This window comes from Camelus dromedarius, chromosome 18, assembly GCF_036321535.1.
Source record: "Camelus dromedarius isolate mCamDro1 chromosome 18, mCamDro1.pat, whole genome shotgun sequence".
Lineage (NCBI taxonomy): Eukaryota > Metazoa > Chordata > Mammalia > Artiodactyla > Camelidae > Camelus > Camelus dromedarius.
The window spans coordinates 14,325,271-14,339,818 of NC_087453.1; the positions used below are offsets into that span (position 1 = coordinate 14,325,271).

The 14,548-nt window shown below is 44.4% G+C and overlaps 1 protein-coding gene across 8 annotated transcripts in view; it reads left to right on the top strand.

Annotated features, from left to right (window-relative positions):
* The window catches only part of PTPRT (protein tyrosine phosphatase receptor type T), a 939,599-nt gene that overhangs the window by 823,516 nt on the left and 101,535 nt on the right, over positions 1–14,548 (top strand). For all 8 annotated transcript variants that reach the window (XM_031433788.2, XM_031433792.2, XM_064475672.1 and 5 more), the window contains one exon: positions 1,233–1,381. In XM_031433788.2, the coding sequence (XP_031289648.2) occupies positions 1,233–1,381 (149 nt within the window). The remainder of the gene's footprint in view (positions 1–1,232; positions 1,382–14,548) is intronic.

Genomic DNA, 14,548 nt, shown 5'->3' on the forward strand with positions numbered 1-14,548 from the left:
TAAGAAATATTTGGCAAACTGTCACATGCAAGTGGGTTAGTCATGTTTTTATATCTCTGACAATAAACCTAAGACCCTTCAGTTAAAATTTTAGAGGAGTAGATTTCAAATCCATGCAAACAACTTTTTAACCCGCAGCCTCCTGGTGAGATGCCACGGTCTCCATCACTGGATATAATCCAGGGGGAGATGGGATTCCACAGTGGGACTGTGGGAGGGAGGCTTCTGGCCATGGAGGGTAGCTAGCTGGACTAGTAGAGATGATACAAAAACAAGAATAGCGGCTGCCATGTGTTACGTGTTCACTGTGTGCCAGGCACTGTGCTGGGTGAGCGTTATCTCATTTAATCCTCACAACCCCGTGAGGCTGGCTTGTTAACTTACGACAGTAGACAGAGGAAGAGTTCAGGACCTAAAGAGGTTTGGGAACTTGCCCTGGGTCATGTGGCTGCAGTGTTAGAGGTAGGATTTGAGCCCAGGTCTGCCTGATGCCAAAGCTGATGGTTGCAACCCCCAGTGGTTCATGTCAGAATCACCTGGGGAACTTGGTGGCCGTGCAAAGTTCCAGTCCCTCTCCCCTTTCTATGGACCTAGGAGCCATGTGCCTTTTCAGCTCTCCAAGTGGTTCTCTCTTGCACCAGTTTGAGCACCATGGCTCTCCGTCATCATCATCATCATCATTGTAAATGCCTGTCTGGCTCTGAGGTTCCACTATGGGAATAATTGTTCTACTTTTGAGTTACAAGACTAACTGACCTCCACCCTCACCCACTGCCAACCACCAGCCCTGACTTCAGTGCACCATTGTTTAGTGGGTTATTTCATTGCTTTAATCCCTGGAAGAGGCCAGACTTGATTTTGAATCTCCTTCAGACTCAAAGGAACAGAGAGACCCACTTGGCCTCTTCTTCCCTTTGAAGGGAGAGTAACAGAAATGTGCAGATCTCATTGATTTCCCATTTTAAGCTCAACTGAAAAAAACCCATTGTCGGGATGAGGCACGATGAGTCTCAAATTTCTGAGCAAATGGAGGCTATTAACGGTTTCAGGTAGACTGAGGTTCATTCCACCTGGACATTGGCGGACCTGCCTTGACTCTATTTCTGGAGAAGGGACCAGGTTTGGGGGTTGAGGATGACTGGTGGGGAAAGAGAGCAATCTGATCTTCCAGTGCTTATTAAAGCAACTGTCACCATCTGACTGTGATTTTTCCCCTTGCACATGTCCCAAAGGAAGCTGGCCAAGAAGCAGAAGGAGACCCAGAGTGGAGCTCAGAGGGAGATGGGACCTGTGGCCTCGGCCGACAAACCCACCACCAAGCTCAGCACCAGCCGCCACGATGAAGGCTTCTCCTCCAGCTCACAGGACGTTAACGGATTCAGTGAGTTGAGCCAACTAAGGGGAAGGGGACATCCATGGTCCAGCTTGACCCTGGTACCTCAACTGTTGACCCCTCAGTGTCAGATGCTATAGGATGTGGGGTCTGGATGCTTCCCTGAATGGTCCAGGATGAAGGTGCTCCCTGGCAAAGGCTTGGAGCTGCCCACCCCAAGGTGAAAAGGAGAATTTAACCTCAAAGCGGATGGAAATGGGGGCAAGCCATCTTAACTGCTGCTTATGTACATAGAGGCAGGTTAAAGCTAACCATGGTAAAAAAAAAAAAAATTAAAGAAGGAGGAGGAGGAGGACATGGTATGGCCCTAAGGAGGAAAACATGGCATACCGAATTGAGTGTCTGACAGTTTTCAAAACAGTGTTGCACGTACACCGCAGCGGGTTAGATGAGTCACGGGTCATGGCTGGCTCCCTTTCTCAGCTTAGGAAACTGAAGCTCAGAAAAGCAACTTCTCCGAAGTCCCGTGGCTGGTGAGGAACATATTCAGACCCGGAAGCCATGCCTTCCAAGCCTTGGCCAGTTGAAGGCCACAGCCAGTGAGCCAGGTGGCATTCAGTTAAGAGCACCAGCGTCCTCCTGCAGAGTTAACACAAGGTCCCAAGCTAACAGAAGCGGCTCTCATTTCAGGGTTCACCCTCATCCAAAGGAGAGCCTCAAGACTAGTAACCTAAAGCCACCTTGGTGATCAGACTCAAATGAGCTGACTTTTGCTCTTAAACTTTCTGAAAGCCATTTCTTTTCCTGGATTGCATAAAAATGCTAGATTCCCCAGCCTCTGCTCCAAAGTGGGGAATGCGTAAAACCTAAAGGCTTATGAGCAGAGACAAATGTCCTCCCCACGCTGTGCCAGTAGCAAGGGGAGGAGGGAAGAAATCCTATGTTGTGAAAATCACTCATGTGAGATCAGCTGGGGATGGTGCGGACCTAGGAGAGGACGTAGGAAGGGGCAGGTACACGGGGACCACTTTCGTCCTCCCCACAGCCGTGTCAGATACTGAGTATGACTGCTCCCATTTTACAGATGAGGCATCCAAGGCCCCGTGTGCTTGGCCGAACTTCCTACAGTTACGCAGATGCTTCCTTCTGGATCCAGGATCTGAGGGTAGCTCAGACCCCTGACTCCTCACCCCAAGTGCAGCACAGAAACTCCCTGAGGAGATTTTTCAAAATACAATGCCTGGGCCCTCACCTTACCTGCTGAATCAAAATCTCCTGGGGGGATGAGAGGTGGGGTGGGGAATGAGGGATGAGGATTTTGTAAAAGCCATTCAGGGGGTGCTTATAGGCACCCTGGTTAAGAACGCTGAACCTTGAGAGAGGCAGAAGCTCTTTTCAAATATTGATGTGCTGCCTTGGGAAAGAGAGATGCATTTTAAACCTATAAAAAGACTGAAAAAAATAGTAAGATGAATACTCATTTACCCTTTACCTAGATTCGCCAATTGTTCACATTTTGCAATATTTGCACTTTCTGTCTCTGGTGTGTGTGTGTGTGTGAGTGTGTGTATGTGTATATATACTCATACTACATATATATATAATTTTCTCAACCACTTAGAAGTAAGTTTCAGACACCATGACACTCCATCTCCAGAGAATTCAACATGTGTTTCCTGAGAACTAGGGCAGCTCTTCAACATAACCACAGTAAAATTATTTTACCCAAGAAACGTAACCTTGTTTCAGTCTGTGATAAACCAGTCCGTAGCTGAATTTCTGCCATGGCCCTAAAATGTCTTCTCGTGTTGTTACTGTTTTTTGAATCCACCTTGTGTTTGGCCACCACGTCTCTTCATCACCTTTCACCTGCGACAGTTCACCCACCTTTAGTTTTTCTATCAGGATGCTGACATTTTAAAAAAGTCTAGGCATGTTGTCCCACAGAATGTGCCAAAGTCCAGATTTGTTTTGTTTTTTCCATCCTGATCACACTCAGGTTAAACGTTTTGGCAAAGGAAGCTGTGCAGGTGATGTTGTGTTCGTACTTCCCTTTGCGTCGTTTCCGGAGACATGTGCTGTCAGTTTGCCCACTATTGTGGGTGTTAAGTTTGGGCACTTCTTAAGGTCGAGAAATGGTTTTTAAAGGCAAAGTATAATAGCACATACTGGTTATTTCATGAGCAAATATTTAACGTCCATTTTTCTTGGAGAACAGAGCAAGTTTGCAGGCTGCCTAATCACGAAGCCAGTTCTTTTTCTGTTCTCCGTCCAGGAAATTCTGGGATTCAGTCATTCCCAAGTGTCCAGGAAAAGAGGATGCTGACATAGGCCAGGAGTGGCAGAATAGGGGTTGGCGAGGAACTGGGCTTGGTTTGACCTTCAAGGCTCATCTGAGCCCTCTGAGCCTCCGGCTGTGTTAATTTGTCACTGACTCTCCTGCTTTTAGCCCAGGGGCAAGAAAGTTCACTAGCAAGCCTAGCGGATAACACGTGCTGGCTGAGTGGTACCCATTCATCTAAAACCTTTCCTGTCCAGGCCAGGCTCACGTGCACACTTCTTTCCATTTGTAAACATGTCCTGGGAGGACTCTGAATGCCAAAGACACATGACAAACTTTGTGACTCCGAAATCATAGGTATTTGATCTTAAGCTTTCTGATCTTAAGGGCAAATATCACCTCCATTTAAAACTTAGACACTTAGTATGAAAATGCCCAAGACTGAGGTAGATTGGCCAGCAAGAGGAAGAGGCATCATACCCAGTAAAAACTAATTAGGTGTTTTAAAGTCCAGACACACTCTTTCCAAGAATGATATGTGTGTGCTTTCTGTTTATATCCACGCATACATATGCACACAGACATGCACGTGTATAGACAAAGACTTGTATGTGCATATTGTATATACGTTTGTTTTAATACTGCTTTTTAAAAGATGGAAAATTTTCAATTGACATTATACTCAGTTATTAAGAAATTTTGCATTTGTTTGAATCAATGACTATTTTAGAATTCTCTCTATGCATCTGCTGTCCTCAGGCTAGAGCCACAAACATGCTCTGGGGATTCTTCTGAATGCCCTGAAAGGCATCAGGTACCTTTTAAAATGCTCCATGGAGCCACTGGGATGAGATTTGAGGGGGGAAAAAAAGGTAAGTAATGCTTACACTGGAGATGCAGAAATTGCTTCTGAAATCACCCTGATGTATGTAAAATTGAATCTGTTTTCGTGGCATTAGAAAAGTGACTGTCTGGCTTCTGCATCGGCATCTCTAGGAGGCCCTGAGATGACTCGCACATGTTGAGGAAGCACTGAGAGAGGCAGAGCCAAGCATAGACGTCACATTGGAAAAAATGACAGAGTAACATGCCCTGAGCAATTATTTCATTATTGAACTGGTGGGCCCTGGCCTGATTCAAACTCTGCATCTCACTGTGTAGGTTTGTCTCCCTGGGTTTTCTATTCCAAGAGACTGCTAAGTTCTGCAACATCCATTCAATCAAGCCTCCCAGCTTTGTAGCAGACCAGTGACCTCTGGGATACAGGCGTGAGGGGGCTTTGTCAGGTGCGGGCTGTTGCTCTGGAGTCCTTTGGCGTTCTTTAAAAAGGGGGGCCTGTCACATTTCAAGGAAAACCAATATACGTTGTTTTCAGTTTAAAGAAATGCTTTTTATTAAGTAATCTGATTTTGATCTTATTGCCCTTTGTACCTGATTGTTGTGTTTTGTTTTTTTTCTTCTGAGGTTTTTTGCTCACTGGGATCATTTTCTAGGTTTGTCTTCTGGCACTTTCTTTTCATATTCGTGCTTAAATCTTCTTTATAGCTTTTGTTCATAGTCTCATCCCCTCCTGGTTCATTTTCAGTCCAAATCAAAATGCTACAAAACAAATTGCTGTTGGTTTCCTATTCTATGGGGCTTGGCTGTCCACCCTTCCCGCGATGGCATTGCACAGGCTCACTTGCCCATTGGGTGCTATTAGTAAACTCTGTCTTTATTTTTTTTTTTTTGCTTTCATTGTGTCGAATGGATTCATGTCCAGTGGGTGAAGGCAGTTTATCTCTAAGGGGCATCACATGCTGGGCCGTCCCACTGTCTGCTAAGTAAAGAGGCAGGCATGGTTGAGGGCTTGGAGGTGAGATTCAGTGGCCATTTTCTCAGAACTTACTACATACTTGTCCCTGTGCTGTAAGTCTAGAGCACAGTTTGAGGAGGCATGTAATTACAAAGATGAATAAAATGGGGCATTGTCTCAAAATCAACGACAATTTCTACTTGTAAGTTTTTTGTAGTTTACAGAAGTCCTTTTGAAAAACCCTGGAGCCGTAGATCCTTAATCCTTCACCGTGAGAGAGTTAGTGGGTTTGTTATTACCCCCGTTCTACAGATGAGGAAACTGAGGTTCACAGAGGCTCCGTGCCCCAAATCACATAGGCATTTGCAAAGCCGTAATAAGGCTCCGTCTATCCTTATATCAGTTAGGCTTTATCCGCTTAGTGCTGCAAAGAATTTAGAAAAACATTCATTAAAGTACCTACAGTAAAGTAACTATATGAGAATTAAATAATCAGGATAAGAGAAACAAAAAAGAAGACAATAAGGTCAAGACCAGGTTATTTTAAAATATAATTCTATTATATTAAAACATAATCTAAATATGCAACTTTCAAATTCCAGTTTGGCTCCACACTTTCTAGTAGCAAAAGCCCAAATAGGAAGATCACTTTTGTTGGCAGCTACGACGTGCTAGACTGTATGCTTTATATAAATCCTGCTCTTCAGCCTCCTAGGAACCCTATAAATTAGATATTGTTCCCATTTTGGAAAAGAGGAAACTGAGTTTCAGAGAACTGGAGTAAATAAGCCCAAAGTCACACACGCATAGGGTGGGGATGGGATTGGAAGCCAAAATAGGATTATCTGAGTCCGGAACCCCTGTTCCCTCTCCTGTACCGGGAATGTAGCCCACCACGCATTGGGCTCACCTAGTGAGGCCGCTGATGGCTCGGTGGGAGAGAGAGCTCTACTCCTCTCCTGATGGTCGGCCAGCTTTTCTGCCACGTGGGCAGAAGCTGCTACCACAACAGTGTCCTGCCCAGAGCCTGTGTCTGGGTACCCGGCACGGAGCCAGTCAGATTCCCACCAGCTGCCTGGCACTGTGATAAGCATGGTCAAGCATGGCGTCTTCATCCATCCTCACAGTAACCCTCCACAGTAGGTGTGCTTATCATCAAGCCCATTTACAGATGAGGAAACTGCACCTCTGAGATATTAGAAGATCTTCCTCAAGTCACATGATATAGATAGTAAGGTCTGGACCTCAGACTGGATGTTCTACTTTCAAAACCAAGCATCTTGTTGTTTTTTTTTTGTTGTTGTTCCAACCTATAGTTTTTTTCTCCACCTCAAAGCAGGGTGAAGGAGAGAAAGGAGATCAATGTGTATAGCCTTGCTGGCTGGGAGGACCGGGCCTCCTCTTGGTCCCTCTGTCCACTTCAGAGCCCGAAACTCCTGTCATAGGAAGGCAGTTGCCCAGTAGTCCAGGAAGGGCCTGTGGAAATTGTCCCACCAGGAGCTTCTTAGGAAGTGGGGCTGTAGACCAGATGGTCCCATGTCATCCTCAGGTTTCCTAAGCTGGACCAAGCCTTGGAATAGATACAGAGAGATGAGCAAGGAATAGCCCCTGCCCCGAGGGAGCTCCAGCCTGGTGTGGGAGACACATGGTCCAACAATGAGCATCTTTGCACAGCCCGACAGAGGCTGCAGTAACAGCCTGCAGAAAGAATCACTGGGCCCTTCCCCTGACTTTGTACCTCTAATGTGTCCACAAATATACACAGAAGTCTGTGCACAGTAGCCTCAGGAGATACTTGCTGCTGATGAGAGGGGTGGGCCCTGAAACCTGAGGCCCTCCCTGTCTTTCAGCCACAGACCTCATAAGAGGGTTTCCTTGCAGGCAGGTCAGAGAACATCCAAGCTTGAGACCCCAAGAGATGGTTTAGCAGAAATGGGGTGGGCAGTAGGGAGCACCAGACAAAATTTCCACCTGATTATTTTACAAACGTGATGTGTGACTAAAGCAATTCAAATAGGGAAGACAGACCATGACTTTAAAAAGGTGGTGGGGATTGGCTGGGGTTATAGTAAACTCCTTAGGAAGATTCCTTAACCCTTTCAGGAGGACAGTGAGCCAGCTGGAGAAATAGGTCCCTGCGAAATGGTCTGACCTTGGCCTTCCCTGGGGAAATGAGGGACCTGACGGGACTTGATGTTACAGGTTGCTAATGGTACCTGCCCTTCGTTTGGGAGCTTCTCTGGGACAGTCATTTTGCTAGGTGCTGTTCACATACTATCTCTAATCCTCAAAACACTGCAACCAAGTAGGAATTACTACCCTTATGTCATAGACAAGGAATCCTAATCTTAATGAAGTGACGTACATTTCTGCTGTTCCATCTTTGCAGTACCCCAACTTGACTTTCCCTTCTTTTGCTTGAAATCCTTCAGTGGCTCCTTGTTGCCCCCCAGGTAAAGGCTAAAATCCTAAGCATGGATTCGTGGACCCTCCCTGATTGCTGACCACTGTGTACTCTGACCAATCGCCAACTCTCTGGCCCATCCGATACTCATTGTTTGAATGAATGAATGAATGAATGAATGAATGAATGAATAGCTGGACTAGCTCCAAGCCCATATCTGATTCCAACTCTTCTGGTAATGAATTCTGTCCTCTTTTGAGCTGAAATCTGCTCTCTGTAACTTCCATCCATCCATCCCTGGTTTTGCACACAACTATGGATTGGTCAGCAACTATATACTGGCCCTTGTCTGCCCTCTGGTGTCACACAGGGTAATGAAATCAGTCCTTCTCTTCCCGCAGCTTCCACCCCCACCCCCAGCAATCGGACAGCAGCTACCTGTGTGTCCTGTGGGTCCTTCCTTCAGGCCAAGCAGCCCCCACATCAGCTATCCACCTTCTCCAGTATACATTTCTGCTTTCCAATCTGTTCAAAATCTTGATTGGCACATCTGTCTCCATTTAGTCCATGGCACTGGAGCATGTGGTTCCCAAGTCTACGCTGGGCCAAATTACTGGAAGCTCAGAGAGCTGCCATCACCCTCACCCTCTTCCAAATCTGTGTTCAGAATGTGCTGTTCACGTTTGAATGTTTACTGCACATCTGCCTAATACAGAGCTCATGACTTCCAGCCAGGGGTGCCTCATTCAGACGTGCTGAGGATTATTTGGGGGGGGTGCCCAAGTAAAAAACTTTGTATTTCAAGTCACAGACTGTGACTTCTTGTTTGTTTTGACCCTGTTATCCAGGCATACTGAGATATTTTTGATTTCTAGTTATGCCAGCCAGTGAGTTCACTTAATCCTCCCAGTCTGGGGCCTCAAAATATAATAATTATTATATTGTTAGTATTCATAATACCCATTATTATCTATTGAGTATTAATTATGAGACCATTTCCAGCTGAGTGTTTTACCTGCATTATCTTATCTCATTGGTATGTTGGGAGTATTAAATAAGTGCTGAGATTACTCCTGATGGTTTACAGGTGAGGAAACTGAGGTTTAAATAATAAGGAGCTTGCCTAAGTCTTCATAGTTAAATTTTTTTTTTAATTGAGATACTAGGAATCGAACCCAGGACCTCATGCATGCCAAGCGTGCACTCTACCACTGAGCTATACCTTCCCCAAGGCTTTGTAGTTTTAAATGACAGGTTTTTAAGCTGGAACTTAACCCTGGGTTTGTCTGACACCCCAAGCCCGCAGTCAAGACCATTCCACTCCACCACCTTCTGTAGGACAGGTGTTATCACTCCCACTTTATAGAGAAGGAAACCAAGGTTTTCAGTTCCAGACAGACATTGAGTCCTTTGCTCAAAGCAGTGGTTGTCAAAGTATGGGTCCCAGCAAAGCTAATGCATGTTCGAGCCGGAGAATCACTGACTCATAGTAAAGCCCAGGACTGTCAGGGCCACCAGACTCCAAAGCCCTCGTTCTTCTGTGTGCTGGATTGTCTCTGATAGTGCAGTTGCAGGCACACTGGGAGAGAAAGGCTCATGTTCCCCTTCTCAGGCCGATGCACCAAGAAGACACTGGCACTTTGAGCTGCTGGACCTGAAAGCTGCTAAAGCCTGTGTGTAAACTATGAGGGTCCTTAAACCCAGGGATCCCTTCTCAACCATCTCTGGAATTTTCTCTCCTTTTGTCTGAATGGTAAACAACCTAAAAATCAGAATGAAAGGTGTGGAAATTTACAAGGAAAAGCAGTCACGAGTCACACAGTGAAACCAGGAGCTCAATAGAACATTGTGGAGAGGATTTTTTTTTTTAAGGCACGAAATTCTGTTTGCAGGGACAATTATATGTTTTGGTTGCTCCAGGATTAAATTGAATCTAGGAGAAGAATAGAATGTTACAAGCTTGCCGCCTACAGTTTTATTGAATATTTTATGGAGATTATTGAATATTTTGCAATCATCCACTTGGCTGACAGATTAAAGGACATACTTATTAAGTTCCTGGCAACCCAAAGTTGAATGGAATTGTTTATTCCTTGCAAATGCAAAATGGAGATTTAAGCAGCTCTGAGAAAGTAGACAAATTGTCCATCACAAACACTAAAGAGTTCAGATAAGTTGCAGAGAAGGATATTAGACTCAAAAAGGGACATAATGGACCATCAGAACTAAGAACTGTCCTAGACACCATTGGATCCAACCTCCTCATCTTAAGAATTCAGTCCCTGAGAGTTTTCTCAATGTCACTTGAGTGGCTAGCAAAACCTGAGCTAGAATTGGGGGCTTTGACCACTCTGGTCCTTGTCCCATGATCTCCTTCAGAGGAATGAAATACAGTCAATACTGGTCTGTCTTTAATATTTTCTGTAGACCCCCAATCTGATTTCTGCACAAATTGAACCCTCTCAAATTGAATTATCCTTTTCATCTCCTGGTCATGGGAATAGCTGAGGTGTTCCTTTAAATATTCATTGAATACCAACTATATGCCAAGCAGTGTGGGGATTGTAAAGATAAATAAGATGGTCTCTGCCTTCCAGGATATGACTGTCCTCTAAGAGGAGACTTGTAAGTGGATTAGTTTCAATAAATGTGATAAGTGATCAAGAAAAGGCATGTATAGTGCCCCAGGAATGCTGATCAGAGGCTTGCAGGTGATTAATTCTGCCTACATGACTTAGACAGTGCTATCCATGTGAGGAAATGGATTTTGATTTGAAGGAGGCGCAAGAAAAAGATTGTCCCAGACAGAAGGGACAAAGGCTCGGAGGTTTAAGGGGGATGGTAAGCTGGAGGAAGGGGGCTTGAAATACAGGGTGCTTTGTTTTGAGAGCATGTGGCCAGGGATATGGCTGAAATGGCAGCTGGAACCTGCCTGGGAAGGGACTTAGATTTGTAGCCTGCTTAAATTCACTTCCCAGGAGAGGCAACCTATTTGGAAATTAGAGTGACCCCAGTGTTAGGTGCCCTTGCATATTGTTGGAACCTGGACTTATATTCTCCTTGATTTGTATAGATTCAGCTTTCCATTGTAAATAAGTGGAGACAGCATTTTATCAGCTATAGACCTTTACTTTCATTGTGAGTGGGCCCAGCCATTCTTTCTCAACACCCTTTCAAAGAAACCTCAGTGAAGCTACAAAGCTGAAGTTGCTTTTGACAATTTATGCTAGGCCAGTACATCTTGAGAAGAAAATAGAATTGTTCTCTGCACCTCACAGGTGGTCCTGAATTGCAACAGGGCACTTAGGAAGTGCTTGTTAAAGTAATCAGGGATAAAGAAGTGATGTTGGTAATGTAAATATATAGTTGCTAGGTAGCAGAATAAACTGAGCTTAGAGACCAATTTTTTTTTTCCTCAGCTCAAACCTGCAGCCTTGATAAGTTGAAGACATAGATAACAATTCAACTAGCTAACATTTTGTGAGTAATTCCTGGACAACACTCTTTCCATGCATCATTTCATTTCATAGTCCTAACAATACTTTGAGGCAGGTCAGGGAAACTGAGGCTCAGAGAATTCAAGTAACTTGCTCAAGGGTACACAGCTACCAAGAAACCAGACCCAGGTTTGATCCTGGGTTTATATGATTGACCTATCAGTAGCCTGTCCTTGAAATACTTTCTTTGTTTGACTTCTACTCTCCTGGTTTTTCTCCTTCCTCCCCAGCAATTTCTTCTCATGCTTCTTTCTTTGTTCCTCCTCTAACCATTGAAGCATCCCAGGACTTAGTCCAGAAGCTTCTGTTTTCTGAAGCTCCAGTGGCGCAACCAGTTAGCACACGGTACTTATACAGAAGCTTCTGTTTTCTGTTGATACTCAGTCTGAGTGGGTGGTGATGATGTTAAATAAGATAATGAGCACAAGAAGAGGCCAGATTTGAAGTAGAAGACGAGGAGTTTAGATCTAGACAGGCTGGGATGGAGGTGCTATTGAGTCACTGGAGAGATGTCAAGTGGGCAGTTGGGTCTGTGGGCCTGGAGCTCAGCAGAAGAGTCTCACCTGGAGATACAAATGTTTGCCACATTGTATATACAAAGTGACTGAAGACTTTGCCATGAATAAGGATCTGAGGCACATCAAGATGGGACATGTTGCCTAGCATCACTCAGCAAGTTAATGGAGGAACCAGAGCATTGAACCAGGATGTACCTACTAGGAGTGCCTATAGAAAACCAGTCCATTAAGGCCGAGGGAAAAACAGGGGACTATGAAAGGGGCTGTTTGACTGAAGTGCAGACCTTCTGGTCATCTACCTGGACCCTGAGATGGAACTTGTAGTGTGTGAAGGAGTTAATTAAATAGGTGGCCCCATGATTGTCTACTCTGCCTGGATTATGATAGGATCGAATTATGCAAAGTATAATTTTCTGAATCAAAGTAGAAATTTCTAAAATGCTGAAGTCTGATTTTTTAAATTGGTGATTGGGAGTGTATCTTTATACCTTGCAAATTCAGTGAAGGAGCCATAGGGTTGACACCATCATAGAGGTTGAGGAGCCCACCTAAAGCTCTTGCCTAGGTGGTAGGTTGTCCCATTGCTCACAGAGGTGGACAGCAGGTATAATAAAGGAGGTAGAGCTTTGGAGAGGGAACATCTTTGCAAAGCAAAATTCAAGGAAGTGGAAGAAAAGATCAGAGTGTCAGGGACAGGCAAAATCCCTCTGTCCCCTGCATTACCATCTCCATCATCCTCTGGCTGGTCTCTTACATACTTCTGAAGGAGTGTGTCATGATCTTTAGTTCCCCAGCTTGACTTCCAGTAGGATGCTCTTGACTGGATTGAGACCTACATTACCAGACAACTAATATATCTATCTCTAACTCATATCTATCTCTAGAGTGGACAGATATCAAATGAGGAGACCGCCCCCAACCACAATACTAAGTGTTGGTAACACAAACAAGAAAAAAGCATCGACCCTCAAAAATTCCAGTATGTTGTAGGGAACACAGGCAACAGTGATATGGCATGTTGCATCTAGCAGAGGCATGTGTAGAAGCTGCAAGGAGAGTGGTGTCTGGTGAAGGGAGGCTATCCTGGCCCATTAACCATATAATTCTTTTCCCTTCGGGTGATTTCCTTTTCACTTCACCAACCATGTGAGTTGACTCCCTAATTACATGGAGGCTGGAAATGAAAGTAAAATTTCAATTCCTTGGCAGTAAAACAAGAGGAAATGTGTTAGACGTGATACCAAAGATACATTTAGCAGAGATACAATATAGATTAATCTTGACATGTTCCTTTCCCTTACCCTCCACATTCAACTCAACACCAAGCTTTGATTACATCTCCAATATATCTAGAACCCATCCGTATCCACTACCTCCATCCTTGTCCAAGCTACCATCATCTCCTACCTCAGTGAATTCATAGCCCCTAAACAATCCCCACATCCATCCTTGTCATTCTCTAGTCCATGTTTGTCTTAACAACTAGGAAAATCTATTCAAGGCAAATATGAACATGTTGCCTCATATCTTCCTGGCTTAAAACAATTCTATGGCTTCTTGATTATTCTTAAGTTAAAAACCAATGTCCTCATCCCACCATTATGTACACATCTTACCCTGCCTACTTCTTCCAAGTTCTTCACATCTGAATGTCCCTTTCCCTGTGAGCTCCAGCCACACTACCTTCTTCTCTCAGTGCTTCACCTTTTCCACACTCCCTCTACCACAGGGCCTTTGCCCATGCCATTGCTCTGTCTAGAGCAGAGTAGACAAACTACAGCCCACAGGCCAAATCTGGCCCACTCTTTGTTTTTGTGAATAAAGCTTTATTGGAAAAGCTGTGTATACATAACTTTTTATGCTCCCATCAGTAGAGCTGAGTAGTTGCTACTGAGACTGTCTAGCCCACAAAACATGAAATATTTACTCTCTGGCCCTTAACAGAAATATTTTAGAACTCCTCATCTAGACCACTGGCTATATCCATATTCTTCCTCAAATTGACTCCCTTAGATCTCAATTCATAGGTTTCTTCCCTTTCTGACCCCTTCCTCCCCAGGCCAGATTGGATTCCTTTGTTAGGTGCCATCATAGTATTTTGTTTTCTCAATGCTGACTTCATCTTCCAAATGTGTTTAAGGTCCAACTCCTCTGACAGATGGCAAGATCCAAGAGGAGGGTACCATTTATGTTTACTTACTACTATATCCCCAGCATGTAGCATTGTCTATGGCACCAAATAGACAGACAAAAATTCTTATTTAGTTGAATAAATGGATATATAGACATAATGTGACTCATGCACAGCAATACTAAGTCAGAATAAAAAGGAATATTTAGAAAACCTGGTACACTGTTGTCCCATTTTCTGCATTGAGAATTGAGCACAGGCAGAGAAAGGAATCAAAGAATGTTTCTTTGCCAGTCAGTTGATATCCGGATCTTAGCATGTCTCCCACCCCTACCATCAACCTCTAGTCTGCCAACATGGAAGGGAATTTTACAAGTCCTTTTTCATGGTTCCTGCAAAACTGGGAGATGCTACTCAAAATATCCGCAAGTAGTCAACCGTTGGCTGGTCTGGTAATGTGATACAATCATTCCTCTATTCATAGGGAAAGGAACGGATAACAGCTGGTGGTCTTCAGACTACACACAAATATAGGCAAAGACTCAGATGGGCTGCTATTTGGCCCTCCCAGTGGAGGAAATAAGAAAAA